The sequence below is a fragment of the Polyodon spathula genome, chromosome 17, assembly GCF_017654505.1.
Source record: "Polyodon spathula isolate WHYD16114869_AA chromosome 17, ASM1765450v1, whole genome shotgun sequence".
Taxonomy (NCBI): Eukaryota; Metazoa; Chordata; class Actinopteri; order Acipenseriformes; family Polyodontidae; genus Polyodon; species Polyodon spathula.
The window spans coordinates 23,052,381-23,076,066 of NC_054550.1; the positions used below are offsets into that span (position 1 = coordinate 23,052,381).

At 37.5% G+C, this 23,686-nt stretch overlaps 1 protein-coding gene across 2 annotated transcripts; it reads right to left on the reverse strand.

Annotated features, from left to right (window-relative positions):
• Window positions 1–1,683: 1,683 nt before the first annotated feature.
• Window positions 1,684–22,990, reverse strand: LOC121329967 (kunitz-type protease inhibitor 1-like). Of its 2 annotated transcripts, XM_041276116.1 has the most exons (11): window positions 22,714–22,990; window positions 22,003–22,471; window positions 15,593–15,747; window positions 14,273–14,414; window positions 9,505–9,675; window positions 8,754–8,795; window positions 7,944–8,069; window positions 6,731–6,781; window positions 5,533–5,703; window positions 4,778–4,837; window positions 1,684–4,484 (listed from the first exon to the last, which is right to left on the reverse strand). In XM_041276116.1, the coding sequence occupies exons 2-11, from the start codon at window positions 22,397–22,399 to the stop codon at window positions 4,288–4,290; spliced, it is 1,512 nt and encodes a 503-aa protein (XP_041132050.1). In that variant the 5' UTR covers window positions 22,400–22,471; window positions 22,714–22,990; the 3' UTR covers window positions 1,684–4,287. The 2 variants fall into 2 exon arrangements, with proteins under 2 accessions (XP_041132050.1, XP_041132051.1); XM_041276117.1 differs by lacking the exon at window positions 9,505–9,675 and having other exon boundaries at window positions 22,003–22,472; window positions 22,716–22,990.
• Between the last annotated feature and the right edge of the window lie 696 nt (window positions 22,991–23,686).

The window sequence follows — 23,686 nt, forward strand, 5'->3', positions numbered from 1 at the left end:
CTGTTTCTGGTCTGACGTCCCCCACTCCGGCCGTCTTTCTGACAGGGGGAAAAAGTTTTTATTGAGAAAAAAATTATATATTAAAAATACAAAACTGAAAGATAATAATTGGATACGTCTCCGCCCCCCTAAGTTAATACTTGGTGGATTACAGCTGTGAGTCTGTTGGGATAGCAACTTTGCACACCTAGATTTGACAATATTTGACCATTCTTCTTTACAAGCTCTGTCAAGTTCCTTGGGGAATGCTGTCAAATTTTCCATTGGATTTAGGTCAGGGCTCTGACTGGGCCACTCAAGGACATTTACCTTTTTGTCACATGCACACTTTCACCAGTCTTGGCCATAAAAGTCTGTAGCTCTGCAAAGTTGCTATTGGCCTCTTGGTAGCTTCTCTGATCAGTCTCCTTCTTGCTCGGTCATCCAGTTTGGAGGGACGGCCTGATCTAGGCAGAGCCTTGGTGGTGCCATAAACCTTCCACTTCTTAATAATCATCTTCACCGTACTCCATGGGATATTCAAGGCCTTTGATATTTTTTTATACCCATCCCCTGATCTGTGCCTTTCAAAAACTTTGTCCCGGAGTTCTTTTGAAAGCACTTTGGTGCGCATGGTTGAGTCTTTGTTTTGAAATGCACTACCCAGCAGAGGGAACATACAGGAACTGCTGAGTTTATCCTGAAATCATGTGAATCACTACAATTTAACACAGGTGGAGGCCACTTGGTGTGCGATTTTGAAGGCGATTGGTTACACTTGAGCTAGTTTAGGATTGCTTTTACAAGGGGGGTGGACACTTATCCAACCAAGCTATTTCAATTTTTATTTTTAATTAATTTTCTACAAATTTCTAGAATATTTTTTTCACTTGGAAGTTGTGGGGTAGAATGTGCAGATAAATGGAAAAAAAACTACTTTAATGCATTTTAATTCCAGGCTATAAGGCAACAAAAGGTGGACATATTGAAAGGAGGTGTAGACTCTGTAGGCACAGTATATTTATGTGGCTATCTTTTTAATATTTTTTTTATGTTAGATATTACCAAAAGACCACAAAATCCTTGCTGTACCTCCCTTTTCTATAAACCTTGATCCAGTCCACAGGTCATCTCTGTTGGTCTATAGTACATGATGCAGAACTGACCACTAATTCATGATTCCTGTGTAATAAATTATTTGCTATGAGCTTGGCGTCTGGACTAAAAAATCTGCCTTTGGAATTTTGCAAGCTGAACATCGCACACCAGATCTTTATTTTAGCAACTTGCTTGTCATGCTGATAAACATATCAAGCTGTTTATTTTATTAATTTAAAAAAAAAAATCATTGCAAATGATATATATACAGTTATGACAATAAAACATCAAACTGTAAATGCGAGCCTCTTTAGTGGAATAATATGAAGGGTGGTGGTGTTTAGATCTGCCAATTTAGATTGTAATGTTGTTGAAGCTGACACCCTGGGTTCCTTCAATAAGCTACTAACAACCAAACGAGCAAGATGGGCCAAATGGCCTCCTCTTGTTTGTAAACTTTATGCTCTTAACTTCTTCTTATTAAAATAAGTTTGTGCAGGCAGTGCCACAAAACCACACACATCCCCTCTATTTAAACTCAAAACTCCAGAACAGCACCGACACATTTAGAATAAAAAAAAAAAAAAAAGAGAACACTACAGCATATTTTTTATACATACATCAACTTTGGTTTATTCAATTTTACAGGAGTACGTGAAAGAGCAAAATTAATCTGATTTCCAAAAACTGTTTTTTCTGTAATCCTTTTGGATTTTACAGCACTGTACAGCATTTCTACTGGACACAGAACCATGTACACTTAACACTATACTATCCCCCACCCACAGAACTACAACAACCGAATGTTTAAATTTCTATTAAAATGACCTATACAATGTGAATAATATCTATCAAAGCAACCTATGTTAACAGAAAAGGCATTCCAGGAATAAGCACATGGTAATCACGATGTGTGTTTAGTGATGTTTTAATATCTGCAAACCAATTTATTAAACGTCAATTTCACTGCAGTGGTTTGGTCACACAGCATTTACACCAGAATACACTGGGTACATTTATACGTGCTGAAAACAGAAAAGGTTCCAATCAGAAATTACAGTATCTGCTATGTAGGTGAAATCCTATAATTTTGTTACCATCCCAAATAATCAAATATGGAAATCAGAAAAAAGTCACATCAATGCAATGAAATTTTACAACTTCAAATACCACATATTTTAAGACACACAACATGAATTAAATAGTAAAGCGGTATGCATGTATTGTAAAGTTTTTTATCCTGACTTACACACACTTAAAAACCATTAGCAAACTATTTGAAGACAAAAAATAAAGAAATAAAAAACAAACTCCTTTATCTGACATGACAGAAAATAAAACACAATCTTAAAACGATTAGTTTACAGATTTATCTGTGAAACAGGTAAATGGTAAACTCTAATGCATTTAAAGCACTGAAAGGCTATGCCATCAGCTGAAATCCATGAGTGACAAGAGGAGGTGGGCAACAGTGTGAATTCATTGTATTCAATTCATTGTATTGTATTCAATTCAATTGAATTCAATTATTTCATTATAAAAACACTTGCTCACGGATTTGAAGGAAAAGCACATTCCTGCCCTCACCAGCTAAAAGGTTTCTTGAAAATACATTAAAATTTTTATTGCCTGATCCAACTTGGTTGAAAAAAAAAAAAAAAAAAAAAAAATGCACTCTCGTCATGGCACACTAGAGGGCAACACATCCATGACAATATTTACCATAAAAAGAAGCACATAACCCATTAGCCTTTTCAGGGTTTAAAAAACAAAAACAAATGGAAAACAAAAACAAAAAAAAAATTTGGCCTTTAGAAATCAGTTCAAAATTGTGTGTTTATAATTTTTCGTCTGGAAGAATCAGTCATTTCCAAAATATTTTCAACTGAAAGCAATCTAAAAGCAACAGGACAGAACCCTTACAAACCGGGTCACAGTAAAAACCCACCCTGTGTTCAGAGGAACATTCTTGGCATTCTTGTCAGAGCGCTGTACAAGTACCAGAGTTTTGGCAAGAAGTGGATTGAACCCAGAGCCGTAAGCAGTACACCCCACATCCATGGATGCAAGTTTATGATCAACATGCAAAAAACACAAAAAGCCTTAAATATTACACAAGTCTCAGTTATCACGTTTTAAAGAAAAGCAATTTTGGCCTTTCCCAAGTCTCTATTTAAAAACAGACCTTGTATTATAAATTAGTAAAGGTGAAATGCTCTCATATCTTGTATCATCATAGCCAATACAAAGTTTCTAAAGCAACCAATTCACAGACCATCACTCCTCTACTGATACCTGCTAGAAGCCTTTTACAGCCTCACACGATATAGAAATCACTGTACACAGGAAGAGTACAAGGTCTGTCTAGACTATCAAGGAAGAAGAGTGTTTCACATTCAAACAGTCCATTCACCGACTCAAGTAAATTCACCAATGAGTTTGGACAACACCTTGTATGAGGCCATTCCAAAAGAATGTGGAGTACCAAGTTTTCCTGACTTGGGCTATATCTTCAAATGAAAGCTACACCCCTATACTAAAATATTTCCCCTTCCTGCTCAAGCAGAAAAAATAAGATGAATCCAAACCTTCATTGATCTATATGCATAATATGTAATAAAATATGTAATAGTGTAATAAAAGAAAATTAAACGCAGTGTGCCTCTTATGTAATGAGAGACACCACCTCTAAAAGATGGTCTGAAGGGTCAGGATTATAACTCATCGATGGAAGACCATTTAATTCCAATGGAAGAGTCCTGTTTCTACTAGGCAACATGGCTATGGTGAAACTGAAGCTCAAAATGATAACCTGGCTTGCTCAAGGTCACAAAGGGGATTCAGAAGTTGATAGAAACTCCAAGATACTCCTTGTAGCTGTTGGACACCACTGTGGGGAGGTGGAGAACGGATACATTTCAAATTATAAAACACTGACCAGGACATTCTGGCATGTACTGAAGGGCTCAGAATCTCTCGTGGGGCGATAAATTAAACAAATTAGTACTGTTAGCTTAACCTAGGATATGTTTAAAATGCTACCGTCACTTATTCTACCTTCTATGTAGAATAAATGACTTGTACAATACATACAGCAAAACAAAGTACCCCCACCCCCCAGAAGTGAGTGGTAAGAATGCCAGAGTATCTTGGCCTATGTTTATTTTCCAAAATGTTTCTCCAAGACTGCTGGGTGTGTGAGATTCCTTCTCAGTGCAAGGGCTTGGTGGTGGAGTTGTAGACGAGTCTATGGGTGTCCTCAGCGGTTGAGAGGGTGGAGGAGCCATTATTGACAGCCACAGCCTGGCGTCGCGGATGGGCCTTCCTATTCTTCAGGTAGCAGTAACCCAGAACAGCAAGGACAATCGCTATGGAAACACCAAGGAGCACAGCCACAGCAATGGGTCCTGAAAAAGAAATTTGGATTACTATTGGTAGTATAAATGTAAGTACTTTTCCAATAATGTTAGTTCCAACATTTCATATAATTCCACGTGATAATTATAAAACATATTCATGTCAAATGTACTTCACACCAAGGTTAGTATTATGCAGGTCTGGCATAAAGTTGGGGTATATCCAAATAGGCTGTGGCTTATGTGCTAGGTCAGGTGTTTTTATTTTTTGTGCAGCCCATTGGGCAGATACCATGTGATGACTGCTTATTTGTTTAACTTTTAAAAACAAGGCTTGTTCCTACCGGAGTTGGAGCCACCAGACTCCTGACGTTCAAACTGTCCCCTGGCAAACACATCTGCTTCTACAAGAACAAGAGCATTTTGCATTTTGAATTAATATCTGCTTATACATGCTGGGTGGAGGTCTGGCTAGGTCATCACAAAATGGCACTAAACGCTTTCATGTTTACAAAAAAAGGCAAAAGATTTTAAGTGTTAAATCTATAAAGAATTACACTATTACTCCATACAAGTGCAGAGTGGCATGCTACGTCAAAGGCACATTTCTCAAGCATAAACACATGCATATACATGCACAAACACATTAGCTTGGTGTTTTTGAGAATACACCAAGAGACATCCATTAAGTGTACATATCTAACAGGCAAAAATCATGAAATCACTAACCTAAATACTACTAGTTTGCTCAAGGCACATATTTATTATTTTTTTATTATCTGAATTAACTATACATTAATTGAGAAATTTCCATCTGCTGCCCATAAACTAACTCATGACAGAGACATTGCGAGATGCAACATTTTGACCACCAGGGGGTTGTTCAATAATATCAACATTTAAATAGAACTGAAAACACAAGTCTTTGACACACAATTTGCCTCAATAAAGCAAAAACTCTGGCTTAAAAATGTGGTTGTTGCTACTTTTGTAAGTTGCACCATACTTTTTTCTTTTCTATAAAAACCCAATTTACACACTGGGAGTAAATAAATCAGTTGTAAGCAAAGGAATGGCTACAGAGGAATTCGATACATACGTGTCACTCCTGCACAGGCAGCACTGCACTCCTCATCATTCTTGAAGTTGTTGTTATTCCCAGTGCACCCTCCAAAGGTAAACCGCTGACACTGTGTGCTGTAGGGGTCATAGTACCACCGCAGGTGGCTGGCACGACATGGACCAGTCATAGGGGGTTCTGTGCAACGAACTGGGGAAGAAAAAGAGAAGCATCTCAGAAAGCAAACAAGCAAAAAAAGTAAAATACATCCATTAAATGATAAACACAGCCGGCCACATCTTTAAATTGAACACATCAGAAACCTCAGAACTTTCACCCACCAAACAGGACTGCAGGACAGCTGAATGTTCAGAAAAAACATCTAGTGTTAAAAAAGCAAACCAGAAGGAAAAGTAGAACATTACAGGTAAATAAACCTGTACATAAGAGATTCAAAAAAGGGTTTTTAAAGCCACTGGTTTCCTGTTTAAAAACTGGGTATTACTTTGGTAGTTGATTTCGCCATTGCCTATGGCCTTTTCCTACGCGACAAGTGCTTACTATTGCACACGTGTCCTAGCTACTATATTCCGTCACTCAACTATTGAATCTACAACAATTTACAATAGGAATTATATATTTTATACATACACCAACACCACAAAACTCTGTCGCAGCGCCTTCTTTTTACCTTAGCCCTGGCCCCTTATTGGCCACACATCCCACTGGCCCTCAGCCGCACATGAGGACCAATGGGCACACAACAGCCAAGGAGGACAGACAGACACTCACAATTCACACACAGCTAGGAACACACAGAACAGAAGCTACTATTTTACTTAACTTCAATACCAAATTATCTAGCGTGATCCAGTGTTTGAAGGCACTGGATCCTTTGGATGAGACGTAAAATGGAGGTCCCATTTTAAGTGACTCTGCAGCAGTTGCTGATGTATAGCTCATCCTCTAGTTTCTGTAAGTCTAAATGACCAATAAATGAAACCGCACAATCATAAGCTCAGACAGGTGAAGTCAACAATAACGTGAATGATGTGGGTTTCACCTTGTGGGTCATGTTAAAAAAAGGTACTACGATCCACTGCTAGACTGACAATCTGAATTATATGGAAATTAAATACTGTTTCGTGGTGTCATAGCATGACTTTTCCATAATTAAAACAAAACCAGATGATGAATCGTGCCTTAAGCGTAATGCAAGCAAAGCTTTCTTTCTTACCTTTCTCCTTCGGAATGTCAATATCCAGCAAACGGCCAAATTTGTTTTTTACTGTAAGAAAATCGAATACTTAATATTAGAAAAATAATAATAATAATAATAATAACAACAAAAAAAATAATGTTTTCTTATTAGCACAAAGAAATACTCGTGTTTTTTGTAAACACAAGCTCTCCCGAGACCCCCCCCCCCCCCCCCCCCCCCCCCAAATGTGCAATTCAATTAATATGTTCCTATGTAGAAGTCAAGCTAAACCTGAATATCGAATAGTAGTAATGATCAATCAACATTATAACCTGTTAATTAGAACTGGATCCCTTCACACTAAATGGGATACATTTCTGGATCTTCCCCACCTCTCTGTCTCCAATTCATTTTATATCACATACAGTGCCTATTTTAAGAGTCAGGAAGACTCTTAAAATATTAACTCTCAAATCTTTAGTCCCAGGCAGTAACGTGTGTACGTGTGCCACTGGTATCCTGCTACATTACTTGGGAGAAACATCATCCTGCGGTATGTTGTTATCCTGTTTTATTCTCAGCTCTTGGTCAGACTATGGCTGTTTGGTTTCCAGTCAGACGGGAAATATGGAAGCAGCACATTTTTGGGACTGTTCTTTGTAGATTGTTTTAAAAAAGTTTTAAAATGCATAATCATTGCTAAAATATGATAAATAGTTAGTAATATTTTAGGACTATTTGGAAACAATCTAAGTGTGCGTTGTGTTGTAGCCAAATAGTGAGTTTCCACCTGTAGAGATGGTTTTTACTGCATGTAATTTTATCTGAATAAAGGAACACAATATGTATTTCTGTATATTTAGCAGGTACGCTCTCCCTTGTAAAGTAGTATTCATTTAGAGTTTATATATTGCACTGTTTCAGTGACTTCATTATTTTAATGATTTAATAGTAACATGCTACATCATGCAATGTTGGTAAAGTGGTTTGCAACTGGAAATTACCCTTAAAGAAACAAAAAAAAAAGTTTGTTGGGTTTCTCCCAGTTCAGATTTTTTTATGATTATATTTTATGCAACATGGGGAAAGTAATGTGCTTTCTTGCCCATTTCAAAACTGAAAAAGACTTGAACCACGGGCATGAATTTAGTTTGCAGAAACAAATGAAAACAGCCATGTGAGGTATAAATCAAGTGAGTTGATAGAGAGTAGGACTATACAAACGTAAAGGAAACTTAACAGTCCTTACTATTAGTGCATGAAGCCTCATCAGACCCATCAGAACACTGAGTCTGTCCATCACATTCCAGACCACTGTCCAAACAGCAGCCATCCCCACACTTGAACTGGCTGGAGGAGCACTCAGTGTTGCACTCTGCAATGACAATGAAACACTTTCTTCAATGGGAAATCGCTCACTTCAACAGGAATTCTCAAGATAAAGGTAGAATTGATGACCCAATGTGGATAAACTTGTCAGAGCAGCTTTCATGTCCTTGTTCAGTAACAGATTTCAAAAGAGATTCAGTTAGGAGATTGGTCACCCTTGTAAAAGGAATATAGAGTGAATGACATGATGAAATTTGTAACAATATAAAATTTGAGTGTTTTTAGCATTCCTAAGCAGTAGTCATCTATTTGCTAACAGTAGATGACAAAGAGAAAATACTAGTGACTGGCATCTTGTATTATAGCAGTCACTGTATTGAAGTTACCCACAGTAGAGCGTAGCAAATCTTCAGAAACTGACCATGAAACATCACATCCTTTAAATTCGTCGTTGCAATGTTCTACAATGCACACTTATCCCACTCTGCGATATTCAAGTGACACTTGAACCAGAATTTTACGGGCTTCCACGGTGGGGGCAACATAAGACAGTGTTCTGCAATCTCTCATCGAAATCCTATAACACTCCAACACCTAGTGGACTTGTCAAAAGCCAATTATGCTGTCCAAGAGAACAACATTCTGACAAGGCAGCAATTAAAATCAGTACCCCACTAACAGGATTATTGATTAAATCTAACTTTCTAATATCAAAAGAGTTTTTACTTACTGTTTAGTGGAAAAACACTCCGACTTGAATGTGCAGATGCAGCTGTTAGGGTATAAAAACAAAAGCTTTAGCAATATTTGATGTTTTCTCAAAATCGGGAGTCAAATTGCATGCACAGATGCTGTGTAAGCAAACGAAAGTTTATAAAAGTTTGTTTTAATTCTAAGGGGTAGCAAGGGAATGCCTAACATCCATAAAACCATAACCTGTGTTAGCATAGACCACGAGATTAGTCAGAGAGTTTACTTGGAAACACCATTTTCTGTAAAAGTTACATACTTAGAGTGGGCATGTTTAAGTGTTGCAGAATAACACAGTGATGTGTATTAAAAAGGTGTTTAAAATTGGTAGAAATTGTCATTCCACAATGTGGGATAAAATCAGGGTTGTAAATCAGCAGTGAAGTCAGTGTTTTCTAGAATGGCCATGTATATAGTGCATCACTTTAGGAATTGTGCAGTCTTAGATACAGAATAAAACGCAGCTGAAAACCAACCATTAGCTCTTAAAGTATTTCAGATCTGCCTTCCTGCCCATCAGAAGTGGGGAAATGCAGCTTTTATATAACACATCATACATAAAACTAGTAACTCCTTTCGCATGAAGAAATTATTCAGTCAAACAGATGTGCCAAGGATGGCAGACGGAATAATACATAGTAAGGCAATTTATTTTAGAGCTTGGGTTTTCCTAAGCATATGGTAAATGACAAGTCAAACACATTTACTTCTATTTAAATAAGGAATTTTACCATTCAGCCCCCGGCAGGCCCCTGTACAATCTTCCTCCGTCAAATAATTGTTCTGGTTTGGTTTGCAGCCCCCATACAGGAATTTCTCACACTTCCCGAGCTCTGAATTGTAGTACCAGCGAGGGAATGAACCCCGACATGGGCCAACCTTATGAGGAACCAGACAGTAATCTTGGGCAAGACATAAAGAAAATGAATAAAAATAATCAGCACCTCATCAACTGGTTCATCACTCAACAGTATGAAACTGATCTGGCGTATTTCCAACTACGAGGCAAGACCAAGTATTACTAGGCAATTCAAATAGACAACTGTAGTAAATAAACTACATTTTAAAAAGTGGTTTCTTTGGGACACTTTTACACCTACTGCACCATTTTTCAACACTGTTGAATGACACAGCACCTAATAAGAACAGTAACATTTTAAATCTTTTTAAAAAAGGTTTACCACAGTATTTCCAATGGCTTTATCAAGTATTTAGCATAGTTTACAATGGTTTGCCATGTTATTGAATATGCTTGCCATATCTTCATGGGATTTACAATGCTTACCTATGCTTTACTATACTTTGCCATGCTTTTGCTATGGTAAACTATGAATATTTCTAGTGTACCAGGCTCTTCATATAAAAATGTAAATACAAAAGTAAAAGAAAAAAGAACCAGGAGGTCAGCCACTGACCCACTGTGTGACCCTGAGCAAGTCACTTAACCTCCTTGTGCTCCGTCTTTAGGGTGAGACGTTGTTGTAAGTGACTCTGCAGTGGATACATAGTTCACACACCCTAGTCTCAGAGTTGCCTTGATAAGCAAATAATAATAATAATAATAATAATAATAATAATAATAATAATAATAATATCTGGCTCTCCAGCAAGCTATTTACACAAAACCATTTTACAAAAAGTAAACCAACACCCCCCCACCCCCGTCAGGACCTGTTTCTGAAGAGAAACTGAGCTCAGGTCTAATCAGACCTAGAAAATTAATCAACAGGAGCACAAGCTGAGAACCACTGTTTGTATTTAACTAATAAAAACAGCAGGTTACCTAATCTTGTAAATCAAGTTGGGAAACGAGGTAATGAATCAGGAGGAGTCAGCCTCCAGACCAGAGGAACAGGTTCTCAGAGGCAGAGTGGGTGGAGGTTACTTCAATAGCAGGTAGATCCTTTTCTAATTAGAAATCATAATTCTCAAAATCTACTTATCCGGGATTATAATGGGGTGCTTTAGACAAACATACAAGACAAACATGTAAAAGAAAAGTAAGGCAGCTACAGTTACAATAAAGCTTACATTATAACCTCTATGGAAATTGACAGTTTAGTGCCATGAGTGTGAATGCTAATCAATACCGATGGATTTATGATTTTAATTGTTTCAGATTAAAATCAAACTCTGAATCAGAAGATACCTGTGCCCTTCTAAATGAAATTTGTAATAAAACGAAAAGGTGAGAAATGTCACACATTCTGGCTACTGGAAAACAATGTGAACATGCCATTTTTACACTATTTTTTCATAAGGAGTATCCAAATAGTGATCGTATGTCCGCCTTCTAGATTCAAACAATAATGAGGCTTTATTAGTAATAATGTGATAAGTGACAATTGGCCCAATTCACAAAATTTTCTAAATAGTTTCAAGGAATGTTTTGGTTTGTTGGGTTTTAACTTTACTCCTGCTGCCCCCTCTCCACCCACTAAGCTTTCAACAAATGCCCCCAAGCATTAGTGTTAGAATGACATCAATAAGGGAGGATTCCTTTAGCTCTGTGAAAATACAGAAAGCAATGCCGAAACTGTTTTTACTGCGTGCGTGTGGTCAGGAACACTCTAACAGAAGGAAACCATGCAATAAAACAGGATTGCCGTCTGGTCTCTCAGTCATACAGCCACTCCACAAAAGCACTGCTGTTAATTTGTTATACTTGGCAGGGCTTGAAACACACCCTAGCCTGTACCCAGGGCTAGTGAACTCCTCTTGTCTAGTCATATTTTTCAAAAGACTGGATACCGGAAGTTTGAACCTTGTGCTCTGAACTCATCACACTTATTACAGCATGAATAAATCACTGCAGGTTTTAACTAATATAGTTATCCATGTAGCTATAATGGAGAAACAATTTATTGATACTTTAAATAATTTACTTAATTGAAGGCTGTTCTGAAACACGAGGTGCAGAGTCAGGGAGTGTTTCAAGCCCAGATTTAATATTCTGACGGGGGGGCTTCAAGGTGATCACCACCGCAAAGCTAGGAAAACTAGACCACAAGCAGATCCTCTTTCTAATCACGCCCTACAGTCAAAGCTCTAGTTATTTGTTTGCTGGCTCCTTCTTGCTCTGTCATCTTGCCTCATTTACTTACAGGTGCACAAACACATTGCAACACACCAGGAACATTTCAGACCGAGTCATTGCTCCCGAGGTTAAACTTTCAATAACTACTGACTACATCAAACTGTATATTTTTCTTTAATTGCACACCAAACTAAATCACTTAACTACAATACTACAGTTTGAAAGTTTTCCTGAGTAACACTCAAGTTCGCTCACATAAAAAGGGAGGGCTGGCTATTTATCATAGACTATCATTGAACTTAAAATGAACCACGCTGTATCAAGGCTACTCTACAGCAGGATAATTCACCCCTCTACAAAAGAGTTTAATTTCTACTGGCTTATATACACATGCAGTGAGCAATAAAGCACCCAGAGAGTAAAACAGAGGCAAGATCAGGAAATAGTTCCAGCTGTGGACACTGGAAGCATTTCCACCACTGACAGGTGAAGGGAAAAGAATTGAAACAATCACATGTGTGTTTAAAAAGAAATCTGCAACAATACCTCTGTGCACAGCAGGCTTTGAAATATACATGTTATGGCTGTCAATCTTGATTGTTCTGTCATTGTATCCCACGGTCTATTCAGGGACAGGTAACATAACCTCCATAGAAAACAATAGGACAGCAGAGTCCAGTTGATGTATAATTATTTTTCTGCTGGTGCTTATAAATGTAATAATCAAAGAGCTTCACCATATACATCTGGAGTGCACCTCCAGCCTAACACCCCTTGTCAATTAATGTTTGACAAACTGGTTTTCATACACTTGCAGGCCAAAGAACGATGCATTGCCCAATGCAAGCACTGTGTTGAACAATTAGCTGGGCACCCACTACCATGCCAGTTAAGTCAAGTCACCGAGATTCTTATGCTTTTCCAAAAATGATGTTTATTATAGGTCTAGTGGATCACATGATACAGTGGATCCATGATCACATAGTGTACCAGAATATATATATATATATATATATATATATATATATATATAATAAAAAAAAAAAAAAACTGCAAAACAAACTTTGATACAACGATAGTCAAGACTTTCTAACACAAATGTGATACAGGTGTAGCGAGTACACTGGAATCAGTTAACATGCTACAAAGATATTTCCTTTGCAATCATTTGTTATAACAAGTACATACATAAATGCTGGTGAATTGTTCCAGAATAACTGCTTTTCCAAGAATTTTGGTTTAGGGTGTAGTGACCCATACAAGATTTAAAAATAACTTACAAGGGTGCATTCGCCTGACTGCTTTTAGTGATAGTCTAGGTATCTAATGAAGCCTTTATTTAACCCTTTGAGTAGCGAGTTCTAAAATGCACTGCCAGTCCTGTATTTTTTTCTGTCTTCTGCACGCGCTTGGTTATTACAAGTACAGCGTACAAACAAGCTGAAAGCTATATGTTTGTACCGGTATGTATGTAATGAATATTGACAAAATAGAAACGAATAATTTTTACTGTAAATTAAATAAAACAATTTTTTTTTTTTTTATTTAGTCATAGGGAAAGGTTTTGACTACAAAATAACATGTAGGCAATAAACAATGGGGTGGAACAACCACAACAACGCATCCTAACAAAAAAAAAAAAAAAAAAGGGATGAGCGAGAGAGAGAGAGATGAATAAATCTTATCTGGGTAAACAGGTTGTGGGGGTGGAAGGAGTGAGTGTCTAATGCTTCAGCGTATGATACTCCTTGAAGCATGAAGCAACGCACAGAGCTTGGCGCTGCCCCTTCTCTGTCACTTGATGTTGATGGTAAATATTCTTTGCTTGTCTTCACTGACACACTCGCTGACATCCGATTCAATGGAAGAATTGTATGTATTTGAATTTAAATCTGAATTCATTATTACTACTAATACTTCTTTCTCACTGAGCGATTTTCGCAGGTTTACAAACACTGAAATTTCTGTGAATGGGTTTATATGTAATTCAGTCAATATCTGGCAGAGGGCACAAGAGACCAATACAAGGCTTTACAGAAACCTAGTGTTACAATATCATGTGATCAGGGGCTTTGTAGGCTCTGTAATTCAAGTTTAAAGTTGCAGAATGTACCGGTACGTTCGTACTCCCTGGGGACCAGACAGCAGCGAACGTATCGGTACGTTTGTTCTACTCAAAGGGTTAAATTAGGGGAGACTTTTTTTAATTTATTATGTGTGCTTACTGTTTTGTTTGTTTGCCATGGGGCTGATTTATTACAGAGCAGTTACAATTCACTGCAGTCAAAGCTCTGATTAATGCTCTGTAACTGCAGCCCTACTCCCTTTTCTGTACACAGTCCTGTCACAGCCACTATTTTCTCCATTGTGATTGAATATACAATTTAACTTTGGTACACTGGACCTTGAATGCGTCTCCTGCACTGTCCTCTACCAGTAAGGAAAGTATGTCGGTAGCATACCCTCTGACTGCTCCTTTGTCAGAACTAGGATAGTGACATTCGCAGAATCCGTCTGCCCCACAGTGTCCGTCACCGTCAGCTGGAAAATGTAGGTGCCTTCGTTCAGATTGGACACAACCACCTGGTCATCTAGATCAGTTTTCTAGAAATAAACAACATGGATTTTATTATCTTACCACAAAAACAAAAGCGTAAAGCACTAGGTAATTGCAAAACCACCCTGAAGTGGGGGGGTAAAGTGGATTTTAATATGTATTAAGCCAGGGATGGAAATTAGACACATTGCATAGCAGTTTGAACCACTCCTGGTTTCACTAGGAGTTTAAGACGACACATCTGAGTTTGTTACCTATAATAATCAAGCTTGTATTATAACCTGGAATCAGTGAAAGTGCTACACAAGAGGAATTATTTCCATCCCTGTATGCTTTCAAAAAAGGTGGACTCGATTCTGGGGAGGTTTCCTCCATTTGTGGTGCAGGTGTCATGTGGATGGAAGTAAATACCATATGAGCTGTAATGACCTGCAGTATAGACATCATTCACTGCTATTATATGAGATTGCTTTACTAGCTCACCAAGCAATTTGTCTTTTTTTATCCATTAAAAATAATACTGTAGCACTGTGGTCCAAACATTATAGTTATTCCATAACATACTATTTGTATATTTTGCAGTATAGTGTTTTCTACAGTAACCCCCACCCCACCTCATGGGTGAGCTCAATTCCCATTGCCTAATTTATTTACAATTTGTCAGATACATGATATGTCAATGACCTTACTCAGTGAGCAGTACTATCCCACATGATGGTTAAAAACTGCAGACTGGAAGACAAGTAGAGTAACTGATTTTCAAAAAGATTTGGGCTTTATTTTCAAAGCTTGGTTACTGATGTTGAATAGAGCTCCATAACTGAAGCTACAGATATAACATGCTTGCAAAATATTTACTTACACTTCATGTTTTGTTTGGTGAAGCTACAATGTAATGGTTGAAATACAAAAGTAGATTACTGCTTTTTGAAATTGTTGAGTGTACATTTACTCAATCCACCTACCAAGTATTGTATTGTAAAAAAAAAAAAAAAAAAAAAAAGTGTTTGAACTTTCTGAAATTGGTATTGTACACAGAACTGAGACACAATGGTTCCTGCTGATTTGATGAAAAATGTCATAAGTGTTATTATTTTTCTTCTTAAATGTACAAGTCATGCATGCAGTTTCCCAAGCCTAGCTGAGTGTGTGGTTTTGATGGTACAGTAACAGGCACGCTGGCAGCGCTACTGAAGTACCAGCACTAAGCCTTCATTGTTCTCACCTGCCACTGGACTGTGGGGTTCCCTTGCAGCAGGTCCCACTTGTAGCTGACGATACCGTGATCATCTTTACTCTCAATCCCTGCCAGGGTTACAGTCTCGAGGGGCTGGACTACTCGGTCCAAAGTAGCCAGTGCACTTGGAGGTTTATCTGAATCTGTAAGGATTTAAACACACAAAGACATATAAAAAAGTACATTTATCAGAGTTAAGCTATGTCGACAAGGTTTTTTTTTTTTTTTTTACAATACTTTTCTTCCTGGTTTTAAATTGTATAACATATTTAAAAAACAGCAAGAAACAGATTATCAGCTGATGGAAATATGAGGAGTTGTACAGTTTTCCTGAAAAAGAAAACCAGCCCCAGATTCTTTAAAATAGCCAAGACTTTCATAAAACTAGTTGTGCAAAGTCATCACTGTATTAATGCAAATGACTATTAGCCTCCATCACACTGAAAGTACTTTTCACATTTACTAAACTACTACTCCTTAAAGAAAAGAAAGCACTTTAGTTGCATTTGCAGCAGTCTGGCTGAGAATCCATTCTTCAAATTTTCAGCAACAGCAGAGTAAATTAAACCTCAATTAGGAACCTTCTGAACAGACTGAAGCTTCACAAGTGCAGGTACAGAATTTTACAAACCAACAAAAAAAGAAAAAAAAAACACTCCTTCTCAAGCAAATCCTAAATACATAAAAACTGTATGAAACGTCAACAAATTATTTCTCACTGTCTTCAACGACAAAGACTTCTAGTTGAAACATTTGTCTTGGTTTGTTTATTCTAGTTTACTACAGTACATATACCATGATTGAGAGCTGCACCAGAAAAAGTCACCTTTTTTAATACTAACTGTTGTATGGCTATGCAGATAAATACGTTGTAAAAAAAATTGCTTTTTTCTGCCACTTCAACATGCCCATACCACTGAAACACATCTTCAGAAAGATTATGCCAATTAGGAGTAGATCTCACTACCCCTTGGATACATTTCCAAACTTGGAACCTCCATACAGTAAATGCACTTTGAGGTTGTAACTTAACAGTTAGTATGTACTTGTTTTCTACGATTCTCAGTTTTTTACTTCATGTTTTCATTGCCATCCCTTGGGTTATTTTGCAACTGTTTGCAAATCTAATAAAAGGCATTTGCTTTGAAAACAGCCACCGAATCTGCCTTAGAAGGAACAAGTTTGAACAGGTAGCTCAGGTAAGGAAGTCATGCAGTCTCATAAAAGCAGGGTGAGGCATTAATGCCCTGGAATAAACTTTGTAATGTTTTCAGCACCACATGACAGTTTTAATTTCAATCTATCGCCCAAGAGGTTCTGTGAAATACTTGAAATCTGTGAAAATAGGCTAAAATTCCCTTTTAAATTTCTGTTTCCTAAGAAGGTCATGCACCTGCAAGTAGCAGCATGACAAATTGGCCAAGAACTAAAACTGAAAAGCATTCCCTGTGTCTCAAATTACTCATGGTGCGATCTTGTACGATTGTCATATCAGGTTGTGGCGCTAATGCTGATGAGTTAGGAGCTACAGAGAGGTGTTGAAGGCAAACTAATGGTTGTTTAGCAGCAAGTCTGTGGTCAAGTAGCAATATAACCTTACTGTACAGTACATGGTTGTGGGTGAAATAACCAGTGTTATATAACAAAAAATAATTTACTACATGGAATATAGATTTACTACATGGAAACAGTGGGTAGCAGCGAATAATGCCAAGGTCAGTCTATTTTTAAATGCAAGTCAGGAATTAAGCAGGGCAGATATTGCTTCCTGTATAGCCTTGTTGGTAATCACTACCTAGAGCAAAACGTCTTGACACTGTTAGCAAATTTTGCATGGGTAAAACATTTACACTGAAGTGCAATAGGAGGACAGTCTGGGAGGAAAGGAGTGTGACATTTATTTCAAAAGACAGGCATATAAAATCACAGGGAACATCCATAACTATCAAAACACTCAGTGCCAAATTTTGAAATACTAAAAGAAACAAATTCAATGACGAATGTTTTTTCGCAATGTCTTCATAGTCAAAACATTTGTCATTTAGTATAATTACAGTGAAGAAATTTGACTGGACGAAACAGTCACATGTCCAGACTTACACAAGGATTCACCACTCCCTCTGGTTTTGGAGATTTAAGGAGTCAAACACTGCACTTGATTCTGAATACCAAGGCAAGACTAACCAAAACAGTATATTCAATCTTGAAGCTTGACCAAAATGTAAAAATATCTTTATATGTCTGCACAGATTGTCACCTCTTCCAAATAGTCAACTCTCATTAGTACAAATTTCAGGGGACCAGAATAAAAAAATCTGTCTGATCAGCAATTCTTATCAGAAGTCTAAGCCAAATGCATACTGTCAGTTTTTACTGAGGTTACAGTAGCACTCAACTCAAACCAAGTACAGCACAATGCAAAGTACTACAAATTTAAAAGTACTTGGCATTTTAATGAAAATAAGGTTGTAAGTGAACTTTTAAAAAGTATGCATCGCAAATGAACCGCGCATCTCAGCTGCTGTGCTAATTTATCAGCTCTGGTGTCTTACAGTGGTCCCAGATACAGGCACACTCTGATCGTGGGCATTTTTAAACCACAAAACGCAAGGTGTCCTTATCAGGGTATTGAGCAAATCTGAAACGCTGACAACTTACATCCAGTTTGTTCTTCACAGGCCTGTACTATTGTATGTAGAATGTGTTCAGAATGATTAAATTGTTTGCAAGCATGTTGAAATCTACAGCAGCATCCTCCTTTTTCTTGTATGGTGGTGCATTATCCATTGCTTTTACTGGGAAAGACAATGTACATTTTTTGAGCAACATCTTACAGCATTAGGCCTATTTGGAAACCAAAAATTCACATTCCCCACCACAGCACCCTGCAGTAGTAGCCAAATTAAATGGTTTGAGATATTAGAAGTTGAAGTAACCGTGATGGCAGGGTTACAAAAATATAAAGGCTCCCTTCACAGGGACGCGTAATGCAATATTTCACTTCAGTGATTCTTGGTGGGCATTGGCTTAAGCATGAAGGCAATGCTGCCTGGCTGAGGATATTCTCTAGGTCCTGTCAGTGCCAAACCAGAGTCTCAGGAACAGTAGGTTTGTTGAAATTGTCAGGTTTAGGTCCCTTACACACCCCTGTGTTAATTAAAAAAACAAAATGTCTGCGTGGCTAAAACATGCAAGCGATTCAATATTCACATCGTCACTGTGGCTTGAGACGGTTGCTGTGAAAGAAACCGCTGCTCAACAATGCTGCCAAGACTATTTTGTGGATACTCCAACAAAAGATTTCTGACTTCTGCTATCAAATGGGGAAAATGAGAAATACATTCAACCAAATGCACCACAAACACCTTATACTGCTGGCCACATCACCCATGTGACTCTACAAATACTACTTTTTAAGCAGCATCTGGCTCCATGATGGTCCACACACCAATTACAAATAATTAAAATATCTTGTAAACTAATGCAGTATTAAAATACAAATAAAAAAACCCACTAATTTCTACTGAATTTCCCCATTTCAAGTGCACACAATGGAACGTTTTTCCAGTACCACCTTTGTTTCTCTTTGAAATACATCTACTCCCCCCCCCCCATTTATTTTTTAGTAGTACAGTTCTTATACTGTAGAATAAATTACACAAAAGGGAATCAAAATGTAGGCTAACTGACAAATCTGATCAGCCTTCTCTCAAGGACATCTGTACAGTATGTTTTTGGGGTAAACCTTAAAACAGACCTGAAGACAAAAGTGACAGAGACAGAACAAATCTCAAAACCAACACATTAATGACTCAAGAACAACAAAAGGAGCACTTGTATAAAAGCTGAAACGAAACATTTAAGCATCACATGGGGGCTTGCTTGCTTTATGGGCAAAGGTCAGCCATAGGCCAACTAGAGGAGCTCGAGGTCAATCTAATAGAACCAACAAGAGGTCATGGCCTCTGTTAAACATCTAGGGGACGAAACTGAGAATGAAAGATGTGGTTGTCCGCACCCCTTTTTTCTTTATACCGACTACCTACAGTATATGTGGTTTAGCAGTGTTATTATACATCCGCAACTACTGCTGTAAATTCAAAATGAGAAAAATAAAAAAAAAAAAAAAGAGGTTTGACAAACGTAAGAGATAGACAGACAGGCACCTCCTTCAATCCCCATTGTGTTTAAAAAAAACATACTAACTTACATACCAAGTTTCATGACACTTAAGAACATAAGAAAGTTTACAAACGAGAGGAGGCCATTCGGCCCATCTTGCTCGTTTGGTTGTTAGTAGCTTATTTATCCCAGAATCTCATCAAGCAGCTTCTTGAAGGATCCCAGGGTGTCAGCTTCAACAACATTACTGGGGAGTTGATTCCAGACCCTCACCATTCTCTGTGCAAAAAAGTGCCTCTTATTTTCTGTTCTGAATGCCCCTTTGTCTAATCTCCATTTGTGACCCCTGGTCCTTGTTTCTTTTTTCAGGCTGAAAAAGTCCCTTGGGTCGACACTGTCAATACCTTTTAGAATTTTGAATATACCTTTTAGAATTTTGAGCTTAGCTAAAGGTTCTCTAGGATAAATGTAAAAAAGGTGTAACACAAAGAATGCCCCAGTGGTCCCTACTGCAAACCAAATCACAAAAATACACTATCAGATAAATTAGGATACACTGTGAAATACAATGGAGTTCTGGCATTTTCAGAATCAATGATAACAGCTTTCCTGCGGTTTTCTGGCACACGTGAAATTGAATGCAGGGTTTTCAATTAGCTGCAAATTGAAAGCTTCTAAAATCATGAATGTCCATAGTACGTCTATCCTCTAAACTGCAATTGCTCTTTTTACTTGTGTTATTATATATTAAGACTGCCATTAGATACAGTGGTTAGCCATTAAAGGGGAACTGTAATGCAAATGGGTATAACCATTCCAATAGAAAACATGTTAACTAAAGCTTTTGACGCATTTTCAGTCTCTCTTTGAGCAGTACATCGTATTAAAAAAAAAAACAACATTAAATGTATTGGAGCTCTCTTCATTCGCGCTTTGCGTGACGTCCTGTCGTTGAATCGATCTATAGTCGCACACAGTGGGTGCATCATTCTGCGCAGATTCTGTGCAGAATCTGTCAAATTCTTAGAAGATCATTGGCTAAATTGGTCATATTCTGCACCGAATGATCTCCATGAACACATCCAGTATTCTACTGAGTGTATGTCCAGTTCCTATATTATGTAGCCTTTGTTTTGTTATGGTCGTCCTTTGTTGGTTTAAAGGCTTAAGCACAGTAACTGTGTTACTGTTTTTCCCTTTGTTATTTCTGCACTCAATTGCTTTGCTTGCCGGCACAATTCACCCTGTCGGCATTCACTGGTGTGGGTGGCTGTCAACGACATGACGTAACAGCGGTGCCAGAAAGGTTTGCACTTCCAGCTGACCCAGAAAGTCGACAAAAAAAAAATGAAATAATGGCCATACGCTTGACTTAAAATTGGCGCAGCGAGACACATTTGTTGTGTATACAGGGCATTTAGAGAGCCTTGTTATTTTGAGCACTGCAGCATTTGCAAAGTTGTGTTTAGTCGGCTCTTTTGTACAGCGCTATCGGTGCTATGCTTCAGTGCGAAAGGTCCCGGGTTCGCGCCCGCCCTCTGCCTGTCTGTGGATTGCCTCGCCCTGTGTGAGGTGCCTGTCTGCGTGAACTGAGACCACTACAATATGTATTTAATTCCCCTTCCCCCCCAAAGCGAGTAAACCACAATGGGTTATTCGTCAGTGCTGTACTGAGTAAGGCAACACCTGCTTTACCGAGTAATAATGTACTTTAGGTAGGTGTCTGCCCCTTGACCGGGATCGGGGCATCTTAATTAAACTTTGCCTGGCAATAAAAACTCAGTCGACAACACTATCACCACAAGTCAACAGTTGACATCGACACTGGGCTCCCACTCTGTTGCCCCGCCCCCAAAAATAACTATTTAGACCATGATGGCTTTTAACTAGGCATTGCATTTACAACAAACATAAGCACTTACAAAATCAATAACATTCTGACCAATAACATTCAGGTTACATTATCATATTAAACAAAATGATAGTGTAAACTGTTTAATATGGGCAGAGTTTAATCATATTTTATATTATTTTTATATATAGGCCCAATAGTTTTTTTTGTTTGTTTTTAAAGCAAAAAGTAAATTAACTTTATAGCAACCAAAAAATAAATAAAACTGATACAATATAATAAATAAAACTGACACTTATATATATATATATATATATATATATATATATATATATATATATACTACTAAAAACACCCGTGACCCGTTTAAAATAGCCTTGTTTAAAAAAATATTTAAAAAAGCGTATACAGTTATATATCTTACCAGGTTTTAAGTTGCGTCCCTCCAGATATTCTTTTGAGACAGAACTCAAGAGGTAATTGACATATCCCGTCTTTTTAATAAATCGGCACACGTAGGACTGCTTGTAGAGACAATCGAATAGAAAGCAATTAAGGTCAGTTTCCTCCATAAAAGCCAGGTTGCACCTGGGTTGCATGCAACAGGCCAGGACGCACTCCCTCCAGTGAGATATATTCGGTGACGCGAGGAATGTGGCTCCATCCTTCACAGAATCGTCCGTATCCAGAATAAAGTCTGGTTTACCAAGGGTAAACTTAGCCACGCACTCCTCCCCAAAACTCTGAGCCTGTACCCTCGTTTGGGACAGTAAAGAGGCAAACAGCAAAGGCAGGAATACCCCTACCCAATTAGCAGACATCTTGAGAAAACCAGTTCCCAATCAATACTGCAGGTTCGTTTATAACAGCAACAAACAAGAAAAAAAAAAAAACCTGTAAACAGAAAACAGCGATTAACAGCCATGTCATAAAGCTTGCATCTAAATTAAAACCTAGTACCAGTATTTCATAAAATAATACAAAACAACACTGCCCGAAACATTCATTCAAATGTTAACAAACATCTGGGTTTATCATATTTAATTATTTACGATAATACAACGATGAGTATTATTATTATTATCATTTCTGGTTTTAAAGTTTTCGGTCAACTAAAAAAGACGAAGATCAACTCACCTCCTTTTCTCACCGACTCGTTCCCTTGTTTACTGAAAAGTTTTAACACAATAACATCAGATTAAAAATCCCGCATGTGGATCCGGTGGTGATTCTCAATTTCGCGTTGCTCTTTTTTTAAATTCTTCGTTTTTCTTTTTACGCAATTGACTTTCGGTCAAAAGTGACGAACAGTTATGCTTTTTGGGTGTTTTCACATAGTGAGATCACGACACGAACAATTTAACCCATTTTTGCTCCTCAGGTGTCTCTACCTGTGAAACTCAGGAAGTGAAACTCTACACCACACAAACACACACTTGATACAGGTCGGGAGGGTGTGTCAGTGTGAGAAAACAGCGAGGGAGGAACTTTATTATCCAAACTGTAGCACAGAAAATTTAAACTTTTATATATATATATATATATATATATATATATAGAGAGAGAGAGAGAGAGAGAGAGAGAGAGAGAGAGAGAGAGAGAGAGAGAATTATTGTTATTTTATGTAATAAATTAATTAAACCATTGTTGGTAACACTTTAATCATTGTGATTAATGTATTTCCCATGGAGTCTTATATTCAAATAGTCTGTTTTGTTTGATATTAACTGAACAGCTTTTGGTTAAAGTTTTAACCACACAAAACTTAAACATAACAAACAGACTCATTCATAAAAAAAAAAAAAAAAAAAAAAAAAAAACAAAGAAAAACACTTCCATGCATAACATATTGAAAATAGCTGACACAAAGTAGTTTAGGACACATAATTAATATATTTTTCATTGAAAATGTTTAAATGTGTTCCCATTGCTTTATAAGGGGAAAAAATGGCATCATTCGTTTGCCTACCCATTTGAAGACTAGAAGAGAGGTTTATTTATTTATTTATTTATTTATTTATTTATTTATATTGTCCCCCATATAAGGTCTCCATTCATGAAAGGGTTACTAACTCATGAGCTGCAGCTTTGTGAATAGGGCATACAAT

Coding starts and splice junctions, on each gene's coding strand:
- LOC121329967 (XM_041276116.1), bottom strand. CDS start 22,399: ATGTCTGCTAATTGGGTAGGGGTATTCCTGCCTTTGCTGTTTGCCTCT. Junction 14,415..15,592: donor ACCCCACAGTCCAGTGGCAG/GTGAGAACAATG, acceptor GTTTATTTCTAG/AAAACTGATCTAGATGACCA. Junction 6,782..7,943: donor TGAGGCTTCATGCACTAATA/GTAAGGACTGTT, acceptor ATTTTCTTACAG/TAAAAAACAAATTTGGCCGT.